We start from the raw sequence: 15341 nt of genomic DNA, 5'->3' as shown, positions 1-15341 counted from the left end.
GGAAACTCCAGAATGGGGCTTTCCAAACTCAGCTGTTACCATTTGAGAAACACGGAGACTTTAAGGCTGAGAATAAAAGTAAGACATTTCAAACCTAAAAGAAAAGCAAAAGAGGCCACTAGAACCCTGATAACTTGACAAGATAAGTATTTAGGGAATGGTCATATATTATTATAATATAATAATTATAATATTATATATTATTTTATGGGATGGTTATATATTATCTACATATAAGAACTTTGTTTCAATTAAACCATTTGGTATTTCATGCTGAGGTGTCTTCTATCTTCAAAAATCCTCACTTGACCTGACCATGGGTATCATCCAATAATCCTTTTCCTTTTCACAGTTCAACTCCTAGAAAGCTGTTGGCTCACAATGTCTCAATTTTCTCTCCTCTCATTGATATCTCAACCTTTTGCAATATGACTTCCAACCTCACTGCTCAATTCAAACTACTCACTCTTCTTTTTTTTTTTTGCAGGGCAATTAGGGTTAAGTGACTTGCCCAGGGTCACACAGCAAGTAAGTGTCAAGTGTCTGAAGCTGGATTTGAACTCAGGTACTCCTGAATCCAGGGCCAATGCTTTATTCACTGTGCCACCTAGCTGCCCCCAAACTACCTCTTTAGAGTTACCACCCTCCTCCCCTAGCTCCTCCACCTTCCTTCTGAGTGTATTTTCCCCCTATTATATTGAAAACCCCTTAAGGGCAGGGACTGTTTTTCTTTTTATATGTATTCCCAGCACTTAGAACAGTGCATGGCTCACATGTAGGCACTTAATAAATATTTATTGAATTGAAATGAATGTGTGTGTGGAGAAATCAGTGAATCTCTGATCCGGACTTTTCAACTTGATGAAACTGCAGAATGTAAGGGAAAATGAATTGTTATGGTAGTTGAAGCTCTACCTCATCAAGGAGTCACTCCTGGTTTCTGAGTGGGTCATTTTGCGTTTTCTAAAGGGTGTGAGACCTCACAATTCACACTGAGTCACCTCTGTGCGGATGGTAAAGTTAAGGGCAAAGAAGTTATTATACTTTGTTGTGCCTTTAGGAGGTACAAAAAAAATTCTTCTATCCGCTGGATGGAACTGTACAGGCAAAAGCCATTGGAAGGCTGAAGGACCAGTCGGCTTCTGTTTCTGCTTAAAAAGCCAGTTAGCAGGGCAGCTAGGTGGCGCAGTGGATAGAGCACCGGCCCTGGAGTCAGGAGTACCTGAGTTCAAATCCGGCCTCAGACACATAACACTTACTAGCTGTGTGACCCTGGGCAAGTCACTTAACCCTAATTGCCTCACTAAAAAAAAAAAAAAAAAAGTGATAAAAAAAAAAAAAGAATGTAAAAAAAAGCCAGTTAGCTCAGTAGAAAGGACACCCTTTTTAGGGGTCTGTTGATAGGGTTAACATCTGCCAGTTGGAAGAAGAGCCCAAGTCTTCAGAGAGAATTGCTCTTCACCTTTTCCCTTACAGCTCTTGTGTAACTTTGTTTAGGAAGATGGCAGAGGGGTGGAGGGCTTTCTCTCTTCTTCCACCATCAGCAAGGCACTAATGACATAGTGAGGAAGGAGACAAACTCCCTTCTCCAACATGACTGATGGTATGTGCCAAAGGTACAAGAATAAACAAAGATGAAGCTACATTCTATCCAGCCTAAAACTGTCCAAATTGTACCAGATAAGTCTGGTACAATCCCCATTTTTAGAGCAGGGGCATCTAGAAGTACTGGAACAAAATACTGCAAATCATCAAGTACCATGGATATGATGCCATGCATACTGTATATGCTCAAATACTGGTGAGGAAAACCATGAAAAGAAATGATCACTTCTACCATTTTATTCTTGACAGAACTTAGATGTAACAATGCTGAAATATCAAGATTTACAGAAGTTTCTATACAAAGTAAAACAATATGGTTTATGGATAATGAAAAGATATCTTGTGTTGATTAAATCCCAGATATTCTGCTTTTTAAGAAATAAAAATAGACAGGTTTTAAAATATTTGCCAAATTTTATAAAGGTTGAGATAAACCATAACCTGGACAATTTAGAAATAAAGAACCTGCAAATATCTGATCTGAAAAACGTAGAGACAAATATATCTGAAGGCAAAATATTTCTCACTCCTTTTGTATTTTTTCATTTTATCAAAAAAAGAAATTTGTCATATTTTGTTGCTGAGTAGCACTTTTATTTTCTATTAACAGTTATATAAATAGACAATTTGTAGGCATTTGACTTCAACTCAAAAAATATAGTACTCTATTAAAATTACATATGTACAGACGATAAAAGGCAACTATTTACAAATATTGCTATCAAATCACATTTAAGATTCCTATTTCATGTGAAATGAAGGTTCACATATTAACAAAAAACATCCCCCCAAACCCCATATACGTTTTAGGAAAATCTCTAAAAAGAGATAATTTACCAAATGATAACCCTGAAAGGTTACATTTACTTCACAAAAGTAAACATTTCCCCTAATTTTGGTTGATGTCAGGATTAGACTTTCTACCCATGGATTAACGTTAGCAATGCATGGTTAACATAATTTTGATTTCTTGCCTCTTGCTTAATAAAGGTGAATACTGAAAAAAGGGAATCCTTCAAACAAAGTACCCTGCCTAAGTAAGATTTTAATATCAATCAGGGTCAAATATTAATCTCTTACAGATTGTGGGAACAATTAAAGAATGTACAATATGTACCACTACAGAGAATTCCTGTAAGAAGTAATTCAGTTGTTTTCTTCCATTACAAGTTCTTTTTTGCTTTTGATTTTTCATCCATTAGATCTTTAAATCCCAGCCTTTGCAGTGATTCTTGTGCCATCAGCTGCCTAAGAAACAAACAAAAAAAGATTTTTTAAAAAAGCATCTTGAACTTAAGTGCACTGAGGCTGAGTGAGGTGAGTAGAACCAGGAGAACACGGTACACAGTAACAATAACATTGATGATTAACTGACATAGACTTAGCTCTTCTCATCAAGACAATACCAAAAGATTCATGATGGAAAATGCTTTCCACATCCAGAAAAAAGAACTGTGGAATCTGAATGCAGATTGAATCATACTGTTTCTACTTTTGTTTTTGAGGGTTTTCCCTTTTGTTCTGATTCTTCTTTGACAACATAACTAATGAGAAATATGCTTAATGTGATTGTACATATATAACCCATATCAGATTGTCTTGGGGAGGGAGGAGGGAAGGGAGAAAAATATAGAACTCAAAAATCTTATAAAAACAAATGTTGAAAACTATCTTTACATGTAACTGGAAAATAATAAAATACTTTTATTACTAAAAAAAAAAGTGTAAGAAAAAAAGGAAAAAGCATCTTAAAAACTCTTCTGGGGGCAGCTAGGTGGTGCAGTGGATAGAGCACCAGCCCTGGATTCAGGAGGACCTGAGCTCAAATCTGGCCTCAGACACTTACTAGCTGTGTGACCCTGGGCAAGTCACTTAACCCCAATTGCCTCACCAAAAAACCCAAAAAAACACCTTTTCTAAGGTACATTGGTACATTTCTAAGGTACGTTGCTGTATAAATTTCAAAATAATTTTATAGTGCTTAATAAATGATAAGTACTGGGTTGTCCCCAAATGAAACTCATGTTTCCTTCCTGTTCACATTACTCAATTTTTAGGTATCTGGCAAATTAAGAGATTTTGCAAGTGATTTTAGATCAACTACCTAGACTTCTCTGAATGTCTCTGGGGTCTTAAGTGTGAGTTTGTTATTTGATTTCAGTTATGTCCAACTCTTCATGACCCCATTTTGGGATTTCTTGACAAAGATACTAGAAGAGTTTCCTTCTCCAGCTCATTTTATAGATGAGGAAACAGGCAAACAGGGTTAAGTGACTTAGCCAGGGTCACACAGCTAATTAGAGCCTGAGGCTATATAATATGAACTCAGGTCTTCTTGACTCCATGGTCAGCCTTCTATCCATAACACCACCTACCTGCCCTGTCATTCTTTAGGAAAAATATAAAAACTGAATTTGAAGTCAGGTGACTCGGGTTCAAACCCCATCTCTGTCACCCCAGTTATGGCGCCTGGGAAAGGGACTTTATCTCTGTGGACCTGTTTCCTTATTTGTAAAAAAGAGGGGAATGGACTTAATGACTTTTGAGGTCCCTCCCAGGTCTGAGTCTATGATTCTATTACCTTGGGAATCTGGTTTGTAATTCTGTTTTACTGTACAAAAATAGTAGCTCAGTTCCCCAAACACAGAAATGACTATGTTGTGTGCCTCTCCAGAGAAGTTAAAAGAACCTACTAAAGTAAGAGGATTTATTCAAATATCATTGTTTAACACAATGAATGCCTGAGTTGCTTTAAATTCAATGTTAAATGAAAATCAGGAGGCAGTATGGGGTAGTAGGAGCTCTAGGTTTGGAGGGAGAAAACTTGGGTAGGAACCCCTGTTCTCCTGGGGGCAGCTAGGTGGCACAGTGGATAGAGCACCGGCCCTGGATTCAGGAGGACCTGAGTTCAAATCCGGCCTCAGACACTTGACACTTACTAGCTGTGTGACCCTGGGCCAGTCACTTAACCCTCACCCCCCCAAAAAAAATTTTAAAAATTAAAAAAAAAAAAGGAATCCCTGCTCTCCTTATCAAATGACCTTTCCTTCCTCCAGAGGCCTATGTCTCCATCCAGAAAAGGAGGATCAGAGAAGATGATGGACCTCTACGGGCCTTCCAGCTCCAAATCTTATGATTCGTTAGCACTCACAGTTCTTTCCATCATCAAAAGGACTTTTAAACCTAAGGTTACTGCCACACTCCTTGATACCACTGTTAAGGGCACAAGAAAACTGACACTAAGGTTACATGACTTGGTAGAAGCTAAAATAAAATTAAGTACAATCCTTTGCTCAGATGCAGATGTCTTATACGATCCCTTTTCCCAATTTGTCTTTCCCTTCCCCTGGGCTTTATTAGTCCATTCATTGTGTGGCCTTTGTTGCTGCTACATAGTAGAGGTTCGGGACAGCTTGAGATGGGGTGGGAAGAGGGGACAATGACGAGGAGACACAGAGAGGGGATTCTGGCAGCAGGTACTAAAACCCCGGTGGTTCCTATCTATATCCATGTCCACAAATATTCCTTACCATCACTAAGGAAAAGGATGGGCCTACCCTCATAAATATATATTCCTCCCCCTTCATGTTATATGTGGATTTGGGGGGGGGGTGAAGAGGCACTGAAAGCAGACCCCCCAAAAAAAATCGAATGAGAAGACTAGATTGACAACTCTTTTCCAAATCCTCACATCTTCAGTCCTTACTGAAGACTTCAAAAATTTTTTTTGGAAAGCTCTAAATTCACTGGCTTTAGATTTCCTAATCTTGTAACATTAAGAACTCTGTTAGGCAAAAGGGGGAAGACGTGAAGTTTAGACACTATGATAAATGGCTGACATTTATTTAGTACTTTAACATGGCAAAGTGCTTTATAAACATTATCTTATTTGAGCCAACCTTGTTAGGTAGATACTACAGGCATTATGATCCCTGTATGACAGAAAGGGAAGACAGAGTGAGATAAGTGACTTGGCCACAGTCACGCAGTTGATGTCATAGTTGGGAAAGGGACCCAGGGCACTCCTAATTCTCACCCTCAGGGAGCATACAGTTCACTAGGGGGACAAGACAGACAGATAGTTATAATTTGAAATAATTTGATAATTTGAAATAACTTGTCTCAGAAATTTGATAAAATGCTATAGTATATCTACCAGGGAAGGTTGGGACTAAATGGGGAGATCAAAGAAGGCTGCCTGGAGTGACAATGAGCTGGCTTTAACTGATGAATATAGTAAGTTAAACAGATAAAGAAGAACAAAGACATTCCAGATATAGGTAGCAGCCTAAGCAAGGTGCAGCAAAATGAGAGCATCATGTCTGCAGTTCCCCAGTTTAGATTGAGGAGAGAGTCCATGAGAGAATAACATGACATGTAGAGAAGTTCATGGCAGCCTGTGGAGGTCCTTGATACCAGGTGGAAGAATCTGAACCTGGCAGATAATATGAGTCACCGAAAATTTGGGCAGAAGAGAGACATGACAGGATCTAAGAACATTCTGGCAACAGTCCAAAAAGACTTGGAAAGACTTGGTGAGAAGAGAAAACCTCTAAGAAGGCTACTGCAGATGGACAGGGTGGTGCTGGTGGAAACAGAGATGAGGTGCTGGGCTTAAAAGATGTTTTGGAGGGGCAGCTAGGTGGTTCAGTGGATAGAGCACTGGCCCTGGATTCAGGAGAACCTCAGTTCAAATCTGGCCTCAGATACTTTACATACTTACTAGCTGTGTAACCCTGGGAAAGTCACTTAACCCCAATTGCCTCACCAAAAAAAAAAAAATTATATATATATATATATATATATATATATATATATGTTTCGGAGTCTAATTCATAAAAATAAGAGCATTCCCCAAATGACAAATGTTCAAAGGTTATGAACATGCAGTTTTCAGAAGAGGAAATCAAAGATATCTATTTTTTGTTGTTTGTCATGTCCAAATCTTCATGACCCCTTTGGGGTTTTCTTGGCAAAGATACTGGAGTAGTTTGCCATTTCCTTTTCTGGTTCATTTTACAGATGAGGAAATTGAGACAAACAGGGTTTCCAGAGCTAGTAAGTGTCGGAGGTCAAATTTGAACTTGGGTCTTCTGACTCCAAGCTCTATCCACTGTAGAACCTAGCTGTCCATCTTTAAAATTCCTACCAACCTAGAAAAGCCAGCTAGTTAATCAGCCAATAAACATTCATTAAGTGCCTATGATGTGCTGTGCCCTGTGCTAAGGTTTAAGTACAGGCTCAGCAACTGTCTTTTGTACAAGGACAGCCTAGCTAAGCTCAGAAGGCCTCACTAATAGAAAATTTTATTTTTTGCCATAGCAACTCTACAACACTGTTCATTAAAACATAAAGGGGGGGGGCAGCTAGGTTGCACAGTGGATAAAGCACAGGCCCTGAATTCAGGAAGACCAGAGTTCAAATCTGGCCTCAGACACTTGACACTTACTGTGTGACTCTGGGGAAGTCACTTAACCCTCATTGCTCCATGCAAAAACAAAACAAAACAACAAAAAATTCAAGTGACCCAGTGGGAAAAAATGAATTAATATGATCATAGATAACAAATCAAAGTACTTAGTAGCAGCAAGTAGATAAAAAAGCCAAATAACTGATTAAAAAAATTTTCAATTGGTTATTGTGATGCCATGCTTCGGATGCTACATAATTCTAAAACCTCCATTTGAAAATGACAAGAATGAAGTATGTCAAGTACAAACACTCAACTGGCTAGCATTTCCTTTATTTGCCCACCAGTAGTTATTGATTGGCTATGGGGGGAAAAATTGACCTATTTTTATTCGCTCACTTACAATTTGCAAAGACCTTTTCTCATAACAACTCCGTGGAGTCAGGTGATACAAATATTATCATCCCCATACTACAGATGAGAGAGATTTAAATGACTTGGTTAAAGTTCGCCAGTGATAAAGTGGGTAGAGCCGGGGCTACAATGCATGTCTTCTTTTTTTGTTTTGTTTTGTTTTTGCAGGGCAATGGGGGTTAAGTGACTTGCCCAGGGTCACACAGCTGGTAAGTATCAAGTGTCTGAGGTTGGATTTGAACTCAGGTCCTCCTGAATCCAAGGCTGGTGCTCTATGCACTGAGCCACTTAGCTGCCCCTACAATGCATATCTTCTAATGCCAAATTCACACTGGCTAGGAAACATGGGAAAAAGCATAGCAGTGAGCCTACCACTGCACTGGGGGGAACAACTCTTCACAATGTGGACTTCAGGTTATTCCTAAGAGCAAATGACTTCAGGAAATGAGGGGAGAGCAAATTGATCAAGGCTGGCAATTCTGTACTATTTCCAGAGTCAAGCAGATGACTGTGATATCCAGTATAATCTTTTTACTTTTTAAAATTTTATTTATTTTTTGGGGTTTTTTTGTGGGGCAATGAGAGTTAAGTGACTTGCCCAGGGTCACACAGCTAGTAAGTGTCAAATGTCTGAGGTTGGATTTGAACTCAGGTTCTCCTGAATCCATGGCCAGTGCTTTATCCACAGTACCACCTAGGTGCCCCCTCAGTATAATCTTTTAAGTAGTAATGAATATTACTACTTAAAATGGAAATATATTAATGTCGTGTGTATGTAAAAATAGCAACAACAAAAAAAATACAGCTTCAACCAAAACCATACTATTTTTAAGAAGGGTAGCAAAATTTAAGACATTTACATGACAGTTAATATACTTTTAATTATTTACAAATGAATTATTAAGCTAGATCTTTTCAGATTCAAGTTCTTTTGTTCATCTTGAGGACTAAAATCTACAGAAATTTTAAAGTACCAAAAAAAAAATTTTTTTTTAAGTCTTTCAAATTCTAGCATCACCTAAAAGTCTTAAAATGTTTCATTGACATTTCTCTTTTATGTGAGGCCTGAAGAGAACTGTAATATATTTTAGCCCTGAAGGAAATTTCTGAGTTTGTTATGGGAAACTGAAAAATAGGGTTTAAAATGGATTGGCTTATATCACTGTCACTGGCAGAGAGAACCAAGTCCGAAAGCTGAATTCCTTAAGGAGCTAATGGGGCTCAGATTCAGTTAAAAAGTAGAACTAAGCGGTTTGGTTGTTTTTGTTGTGTGTGTGTTTTTTTAACTAGCTCTTATAATTAGTAGCTATATACTTTCCTTTTTTTATTTTAGAAATCCTAAAAGTAGTTCTTATTTTAAGTTAAATCTCTAAGGATCATCTTTGGGTGGTAGGTTTGTTTTAAAAGCAAATTCTTGTGTATTTTGGTCAAGACAGAAGGAATCTCTCATCTTTCATCTCTTTTAAAATAAGCTATTGTCTTCTTCTTCACAGACCAAATAGCCCTAACTCTCAGTAGATCAAAACAATGGAATGTGTATTTTTACAGTCTGAGAATAAGACAGAAACTCTGTACCCACAATTTTCAAATCATTCTGTTCTGTCAGCATTTTTTTAAGTGCAATTTACAAACCTGAATGACTAGTTAATAGCACTGTCCAAGTTTGGAAAGTAAACACAGTAAAGGAATGCAACCCCAAACCCTACATAATTCTATCATTCAATAAAATAGTCTCAGGATTGTTAAGTATCCTTTAGTACGATTTAATACGATAATCCTCAATTTCATGGGCAAACAATTCTATAGCTGTGGAATACTGTGTTTATGCCAAAAGCCTGGCTTATGCTCACTATAATGAACTCCCAGAAAAAAAATGCCCATGTGCGGAGATGTTAAAAGTTGACATGTACTTACTTCTCCATTCTGCATTCTAAATATTCTTTTGATTCATTTCTGCACAAAGCACTTTCAAAATTATTATCACGAAGACACTTCATGAATTTTTCTTTAAAAGCTTTACATTCACCTAGAATTTAAAGAAACCACACATTTATTTTAAAAAATGAAAACCTGTCACTTTAAAATGAAATTATTCCAGGGGCAGCTAGGTGGCATAGTGGATAGAGCACTGGCCCTGGAGTCAGGAGTACCTGAGTTCAAATCCTACTTCAGACACTTGACACTTACTAGCTGGGTGGCCCTGGGCAAGTCCCTTAATCCCAATTGCCTCACCAAAAAAAAAAAAAAAAAAGAAATAAAGAAATCTTCAAAGGGAAGCTAGGTGGCACAGTGGATAAAGTGCCAGCCCTGGATTCAGGAGGACCTGAGTCCAAATCCGGCCTCAGACACTTGACACTTACTAGGTGTGTGACAGTGGGCAAGTCACTTAATGCTCATTGCCCCGCCCCCACCAATTTTTTTTTAAATGAAATTATTCCTTGTGAAAAATTTGCCCCAAGGAATAAGTATACACAATGCTGAAAAAATTACTTACAAATGTATTTGCTAAGATTAAAGTTTTATTCATATCCACCCATTATTGAATACTCAAATTAGAACTCTAGTCACAAACATATATTTTGGTAACATTTTAAAGCTAAGTATAGTGAAAGACTTCATTTTTCATTCAAAGCCATTCTATGAATTGTAATTTTTTACAATTAGCAAAAATAATTATGTGAATGTCATTCCTCCAAAGAATTCAAGTTCCTAATCTAATTACCATTTCTGGGCAAGAAATCCCAGAATTCAGTCAACATAAAAATGACTATAACCCATACAAAGATATGGTACATATTCTAGGCAATTATGATACAAAGTAATTTGCCAAGATTATTCACAAAAGGGAGTAAATATCACAAAATGAAGCAATGCCAAAAAGAAAAGAGAGGCATGCCCCCACTTTAAAGAAACCAACATGAAAAACTCTGATAGAGACCGTTTGCATTATAAAATTATTCTCAGGAAGTTGCCTTAAATACTAACACAGTATATATTTCAATATCTGACTTGTGTATAAATTTATGGTAACACTAAAATATTCACATTCTTAACAGATACTCATACAAAATGTTCTGATAACTGTGCAATAAACTGTACAAGGACTTCATAAACTTGATTTTCCTATTCTATTTTTTTGTGTTGTTTTTTTTTGTTGGTGGAGCAATGAGGGTTAAGTGACTTGCCCAGGGTCACACAGCTAGTAAATGTCAAGTGTCTGAGGCTGGATTTGAACTTAGGTCCTCCTGAATCCAGGGCTGGTGCTTTATCCACTGTGCCACCTAGATGCCCTCTATTTTTATTAAATCTAATCTTGGGGAACTTGAAAAAACTGCTAAGTATTAAAAGTTAGTACTAGTTTATGCAAATTCTTTCCTACTTCAACCTAAGTGACTTCTTGACTAAAAAATGTATTAACTTCTGCCAATGCCCTAAATAATGAATAATTATTTTACTACCTGTATCCTTCTCAAAATGCTTGCTGAAAATGTTTAAGATCTGTTTTTAGAGTCCCTATATACATTAAATTAGCTATTCTTAAGGTTCTCTGCCTGTTAAATAGATTCCTTGTATCTCTATCCCACCAGTATGTATATAGAACACAAAGAACAAGAGATGGGCCAGGAGGAATGGGACCCAAATCAATCAGATCACAGTTACATGTAAGTATCAAAGTTTCAAAGTATTTCTTGAAGGCAAGTATGTTTGTTTTTTTAGGATGGATTAATAATTTTTAAAAATGTTCTTATTTTGGTTAGGCTGCATTACTCACTCAGGTGAGGTTAATTAAATCAAATTCCTGCTCATTCTATTCTTTCCTTCAATGAACACTTTTCAGCTGTACACCATTCTAAAGCATAGTGCTTCTCACACCAAGATTTAGTAAATTAGGGGTCAGACTTTTTAAACCCATCCCCAATAAACTGAACGAAGTTCTTTTTAAAGGAACTGCAGATGATATGTACTTTCCCTTTTCTATTTAGAGGAAAAGACTTAAAAATAAATACAAGCAGACTTTTAAAGTGTGTGTATCTATATCTATATCTATATCTATATCTGCATCAAGACAAGTGACCCTGGCATCTTTTGATGACAGGGATAGATGTCTACCTTCCTAATTATATTAAGAGGAAAAAGTGTATCATCCAAGGAAAGAATGTTGCTTTTATCAGGGAAGATAATCTGTTCATATTAAAGCTGAAATTTTGGTAAAATTACAAAAGTACTTAAAACCTATCATAAATACTTGCTATCCGGGGCACCCCAAAAGTCTCACCCTGTATTTTTCTCCTTATATAATTACATAAGTTTGTAAAGTGTGTTGTCAAAAGATTCCCTGATTACATCTTCTCCATAATCTTCTAAAGTAGTATTTGTAATCTGTGGAACAGCAATGGAACAGGGATGCTGGGAGGGTATACTGACATGGGAGGTATACTGGCATTTCCCTAAAACATTAAATATAAAATTGTTTCTGTGAAAAGTACTTATTGTAACATTTTCCTCCACTAGCATTAAGATAGAAGAAATGAAGCCTATTTTAATCCAAGATTTTTCCAACCCTGCCCCTTCCCCTTATCTAACTAAGGACTCACAGACATTTATGGGTTTTGTTAACACATTTTAAGTCCAAAAGTGCTGTCTGGACAAAATGGTTTGGGATATACTGTGCCAATGCACTTAATATTTTAAAATGGGGGAGAGGGGGAGGATATAAAAAGAATTGGGCAATTAAATTGTAACTATTCCTCACTCAGTTAAGGGGGAAGAAAGCCTAAATTCTTACACTTGTCTTGGGTGGAGTATCTTTCAATCACCTTTACAACTGTTCATTTTAAGCCAATCAACCTTTGGGAATGGGTAAGAAACAAAACTGTGGCAGGATAACAATGGCCGAATATCTAATTTACAATTAAACAGCATGTAAATCGCTTCACTCCTAGAAGAAGCAGGCTGGGTGCTAGAGGGTTGGGCTCTCTCACTAAAGGACCACTAACCAGCACCAGCTGGGGCCTGGTATTTTTGTGTTTCCCAACCCCAGGCTGGAACAGGGCTAAAGAAGTGAGCATGCTCCAAGCATCCATCCATTCCTTCAGCTGCTGTCTTTGGGGAATGAGGTGAATCACAGAGCTGGGAGGGACAAAGAGGCCACCTCCTCATTAAGAGGAGGACTGAGGTCTCCAGGGGTTAAGTAATCTGCTCAAGGTCACAGAAAGAGATAGGGCTTGGATATGAATCTAGGGCCCCTCATTCCAAATCCAACCATCTCACCCACATCCCAGGGGAGTGGGTATGGGGAAAGGGAACAGAACAGACCCAGTTTCTATCACTGACTTTTTTTCTTCTTCTCAAATGCATCCTCAAAATAAAAAATGAAAAATTTAATTTAATTTAATTTTTTAAAAAAGAAGCATCCTCAAAGAGATGGGTGGGTGGGCTTGGAAAGCGGGGGTGTGTGGTTAAGCAGCAGTTTAGCCTTCACGGGGACACCTGTGGTCAGGACTCAGGAAGGGCTGGGGATAGTCAGGGTAGGAAGGGGAGAGGAGGAAAGAAGGGGGAAGATGGTATATGTGGGGAGAGAGGAAAAGGGGAGAGGAAAGGCAGGAGGAGGAAGAGGAAGGCAGCAGGGGAATGGAGAATGGGAGGGAGGGAGGGACAGGAGGAGAGAGAAGAGAGAGGAGGTGGAGAGAAGAGAGGGCAAAGGGAGAGAGAAGAGAGAAGGTGGAAGGTACAAGGAAGGAGAAGTGGGAGAAGGGGACAGGGAGGGCAGAAGAAGGGAGGGGAGGGCAGGAAAAAGTAGGTGGGAAGGGGAAGGGAGAAAGGAGGTTGGAAGAGAGGAGGAGGAAGAGGGAAATGGGTACATTGTAAGGGAACAGGAGAAAGGGGAAGGAGAAGAGGGGGAAACAGGAGGAAAGGGGCGGGGGAGGGTATGGGCAGGGTGAGGGGAGGGGTAAAGAGGGGGGAGGGGGATAAGGGGAGAGAGAGAGAGAAGGGAGAAAAAAGAGGGGAGAACAGACGGGGAGGGAGGGAGGGAATAGAGCAAAGAGAGAGAAGAGGGAGACTGGGGGAGGCAACGGGGAGGGGGACGACGTGGGGAGGAGAGAGGACTGGGGGTAAAGGAAGGTGAAAAGAGAGGAAAGAGGAGAGAGTGAGGGGAAGGGGACAGGGTGAGAGGAAGGGGGAGGGGGAGGGGGCTCCTCACACTCACGCCTCCCTCCCCTCCAGACAGACTCCCAGGAGCCCCACCCCCCAGACGCCTCCTTCCCCCCACCAGACGGCTCCCCTCCCAGGCGGCAGTTGGCTACAAGGGCCGCTGCTTACCGAAATGGTCCAGCGGGAAGCTGCCCTTTTCTGGGGGCCGGGGCTGGAAACTCTTGGTCCCGAAGTTCATAGCAGTAGACATGGTGGCTACGGGACCCTAAGCACAGGCCCGGAGGCCCGTCAAAGCGGCAGTGGAGCGCCGAGCTGACAGCTGGGGAGCAGGCAGGCAGCCTCAGCTGAGCGCGGAGATGATCGAGCGGGGCCAATCAATGCCTGCTGCCTGTCTCCGCCTTCTTCAGGCCCCGTCCCTTCCCGCCTTCCTCCCCTCCCCCAACAGTTAACCTCCTAATTAAGTTTTGAACTTGGTGACGCCACGGGGAGGGCGTGCTGGACACTCCTCGGGTTTTCATAGGATCTTAGATTTAGAGACCATCGAGTCCGACCCCCTCGTCTTATAGATGAGGAAGCTGAGACTTGGAGGGTTTGCGACTTGCCTAGGGTCGGGGATGCTCCTCTCCTTCCCTTTAAATTCTTATCTTCTATGTGACAACTTTTTGCACGTTGTCCTCAACATTAGAAAATGAGCTTTCTGAGGGCAGGCACCCTGTTTGTGACTTTCTTTGATTCTTCGGAGCTTAGCACACACATCTAGCCTGGCACATAGAAATTGACCTATTTTAGGCAGTCAGCCCACAAGCATTTATTAGTGGCCTACTTCTTTGGGCCAGGTCTTGTGGGGGGAGCATTGGAGATACTAAGACAAAAGGGTTACAAAGGCGTTTAAGAATTTCGGGGCTGAAAGTGATCTCATTGGCCAAATAGTCCAACCCATACTCAAAAAAATTTCTTCTGCAACATACCCTACAAATAATCGTTCTCTCTCCCGCCCCCAACCCTTTTACCTTTCTTTGAATAACTAAATTTTTTTGTCTTCTAAAATGCACACCTTTTTATTCTTTATTTTGCTTTTTCTAACAGCAATATAGAAACACATAATTATTGTAACGATTGGAATGACCCCACCTGCTGGAGACTTACTGTAGAAGAGTTCTGCCCATGAAGCAAAGGTCTTTGAGGGCAAGATCAGGAGTCTTTTCTTTGGTGTCAGGAAGTGACGCAGGCTAGTGGGAGGAGGAAGGAAGAGACTGGCGCTCAGTCTCGGGGGTCTTTCCTTTGGACTCTGGTGGAGAGCGGAGCTAGAAATGTGCTCTCCCTTTAATAGATAGGAATCTAGGCCTTTCTCTCTCTTTATCAAATTCTTATTCTCCTTAATAAATGCTTAAAAGTCTAACTCTTGCTAAAGCTTATAATTTATTGGCGACCACTCATTAGATATTTTAGACAGTTTAGCTAGAATTTTAGCCCTTAACATTATAAAAAATAAAATTAGAAATTGTCTGTCAGCTATGTAATGGCACTTGGTATTGCTAGGAAATACAGAGGAGGAGATCCAATATTGGAGAAGACCTTTGTCAAGATAGCTCAGGGTCTCCAGGCCACTTTGATTGGCCACTATAGGTAGGAAGCCATTAGACACAACAGAATACCGAATGTCACACTTAAGGGATGCTTGGCACAGGAAGAGATGGACAAATTAAGGAAACAATGCAAGCAGGAGACATATATACACATTGGGCTAGATAACTCCCCT

At 39.6% G+C, this 15341-nt stretch overlaps 1 protein-coding gene across 1 annotated transcript; it reads right to left on the bottom strand.

Annotated features, from left to right (window-relative positions):
* Positions 1–1305: 1305 nt before the first annotated feature.
* LOC122734843 (cytochrome c oxidase assembly protein COX19) lies at positions 1306–13950 on the bottom strand. Its single transcript, XM_043975952.1, has 3 exons — positions 13751–13950; positions 9344–9455; positions 1306–2853 (listed from the first exon to the last, which is right to left on the bottom strand). The coding sequence occupies exons 1-3, from the start codon at positions 13830–13832 to the stop codon at positions 2769–2771; spliced, it is 279 nt and encodes a 92-aa protein (XP_043831887.1). The 5' UTR covers positions 13833–13950; the 3' UTR covers positions 1306–2768.
* Between the last annotated feature and the right edge of the window lie 1391 nt (positions 13951–15341).

This window comes from Dromiciops gliroides, chromosome 1 (genome assembly GCF_019393635.1).
Source record: "Dromiciops gliroides isolate mDroGli1 chromosome 1, mDroGli1.pri, whole genome shotgun sequence".
In the NCBI taxonomy this organism is placed as follows: Eukaryota; Metazoa; Chordata; class Mammalia; order Microbiotheria; family Microbiotheriidae; genus Dromiciops; species Dromiciops gliroides.
This window is presented reverse-complemented; position numbering and strand designations above follow the sequence as displayed.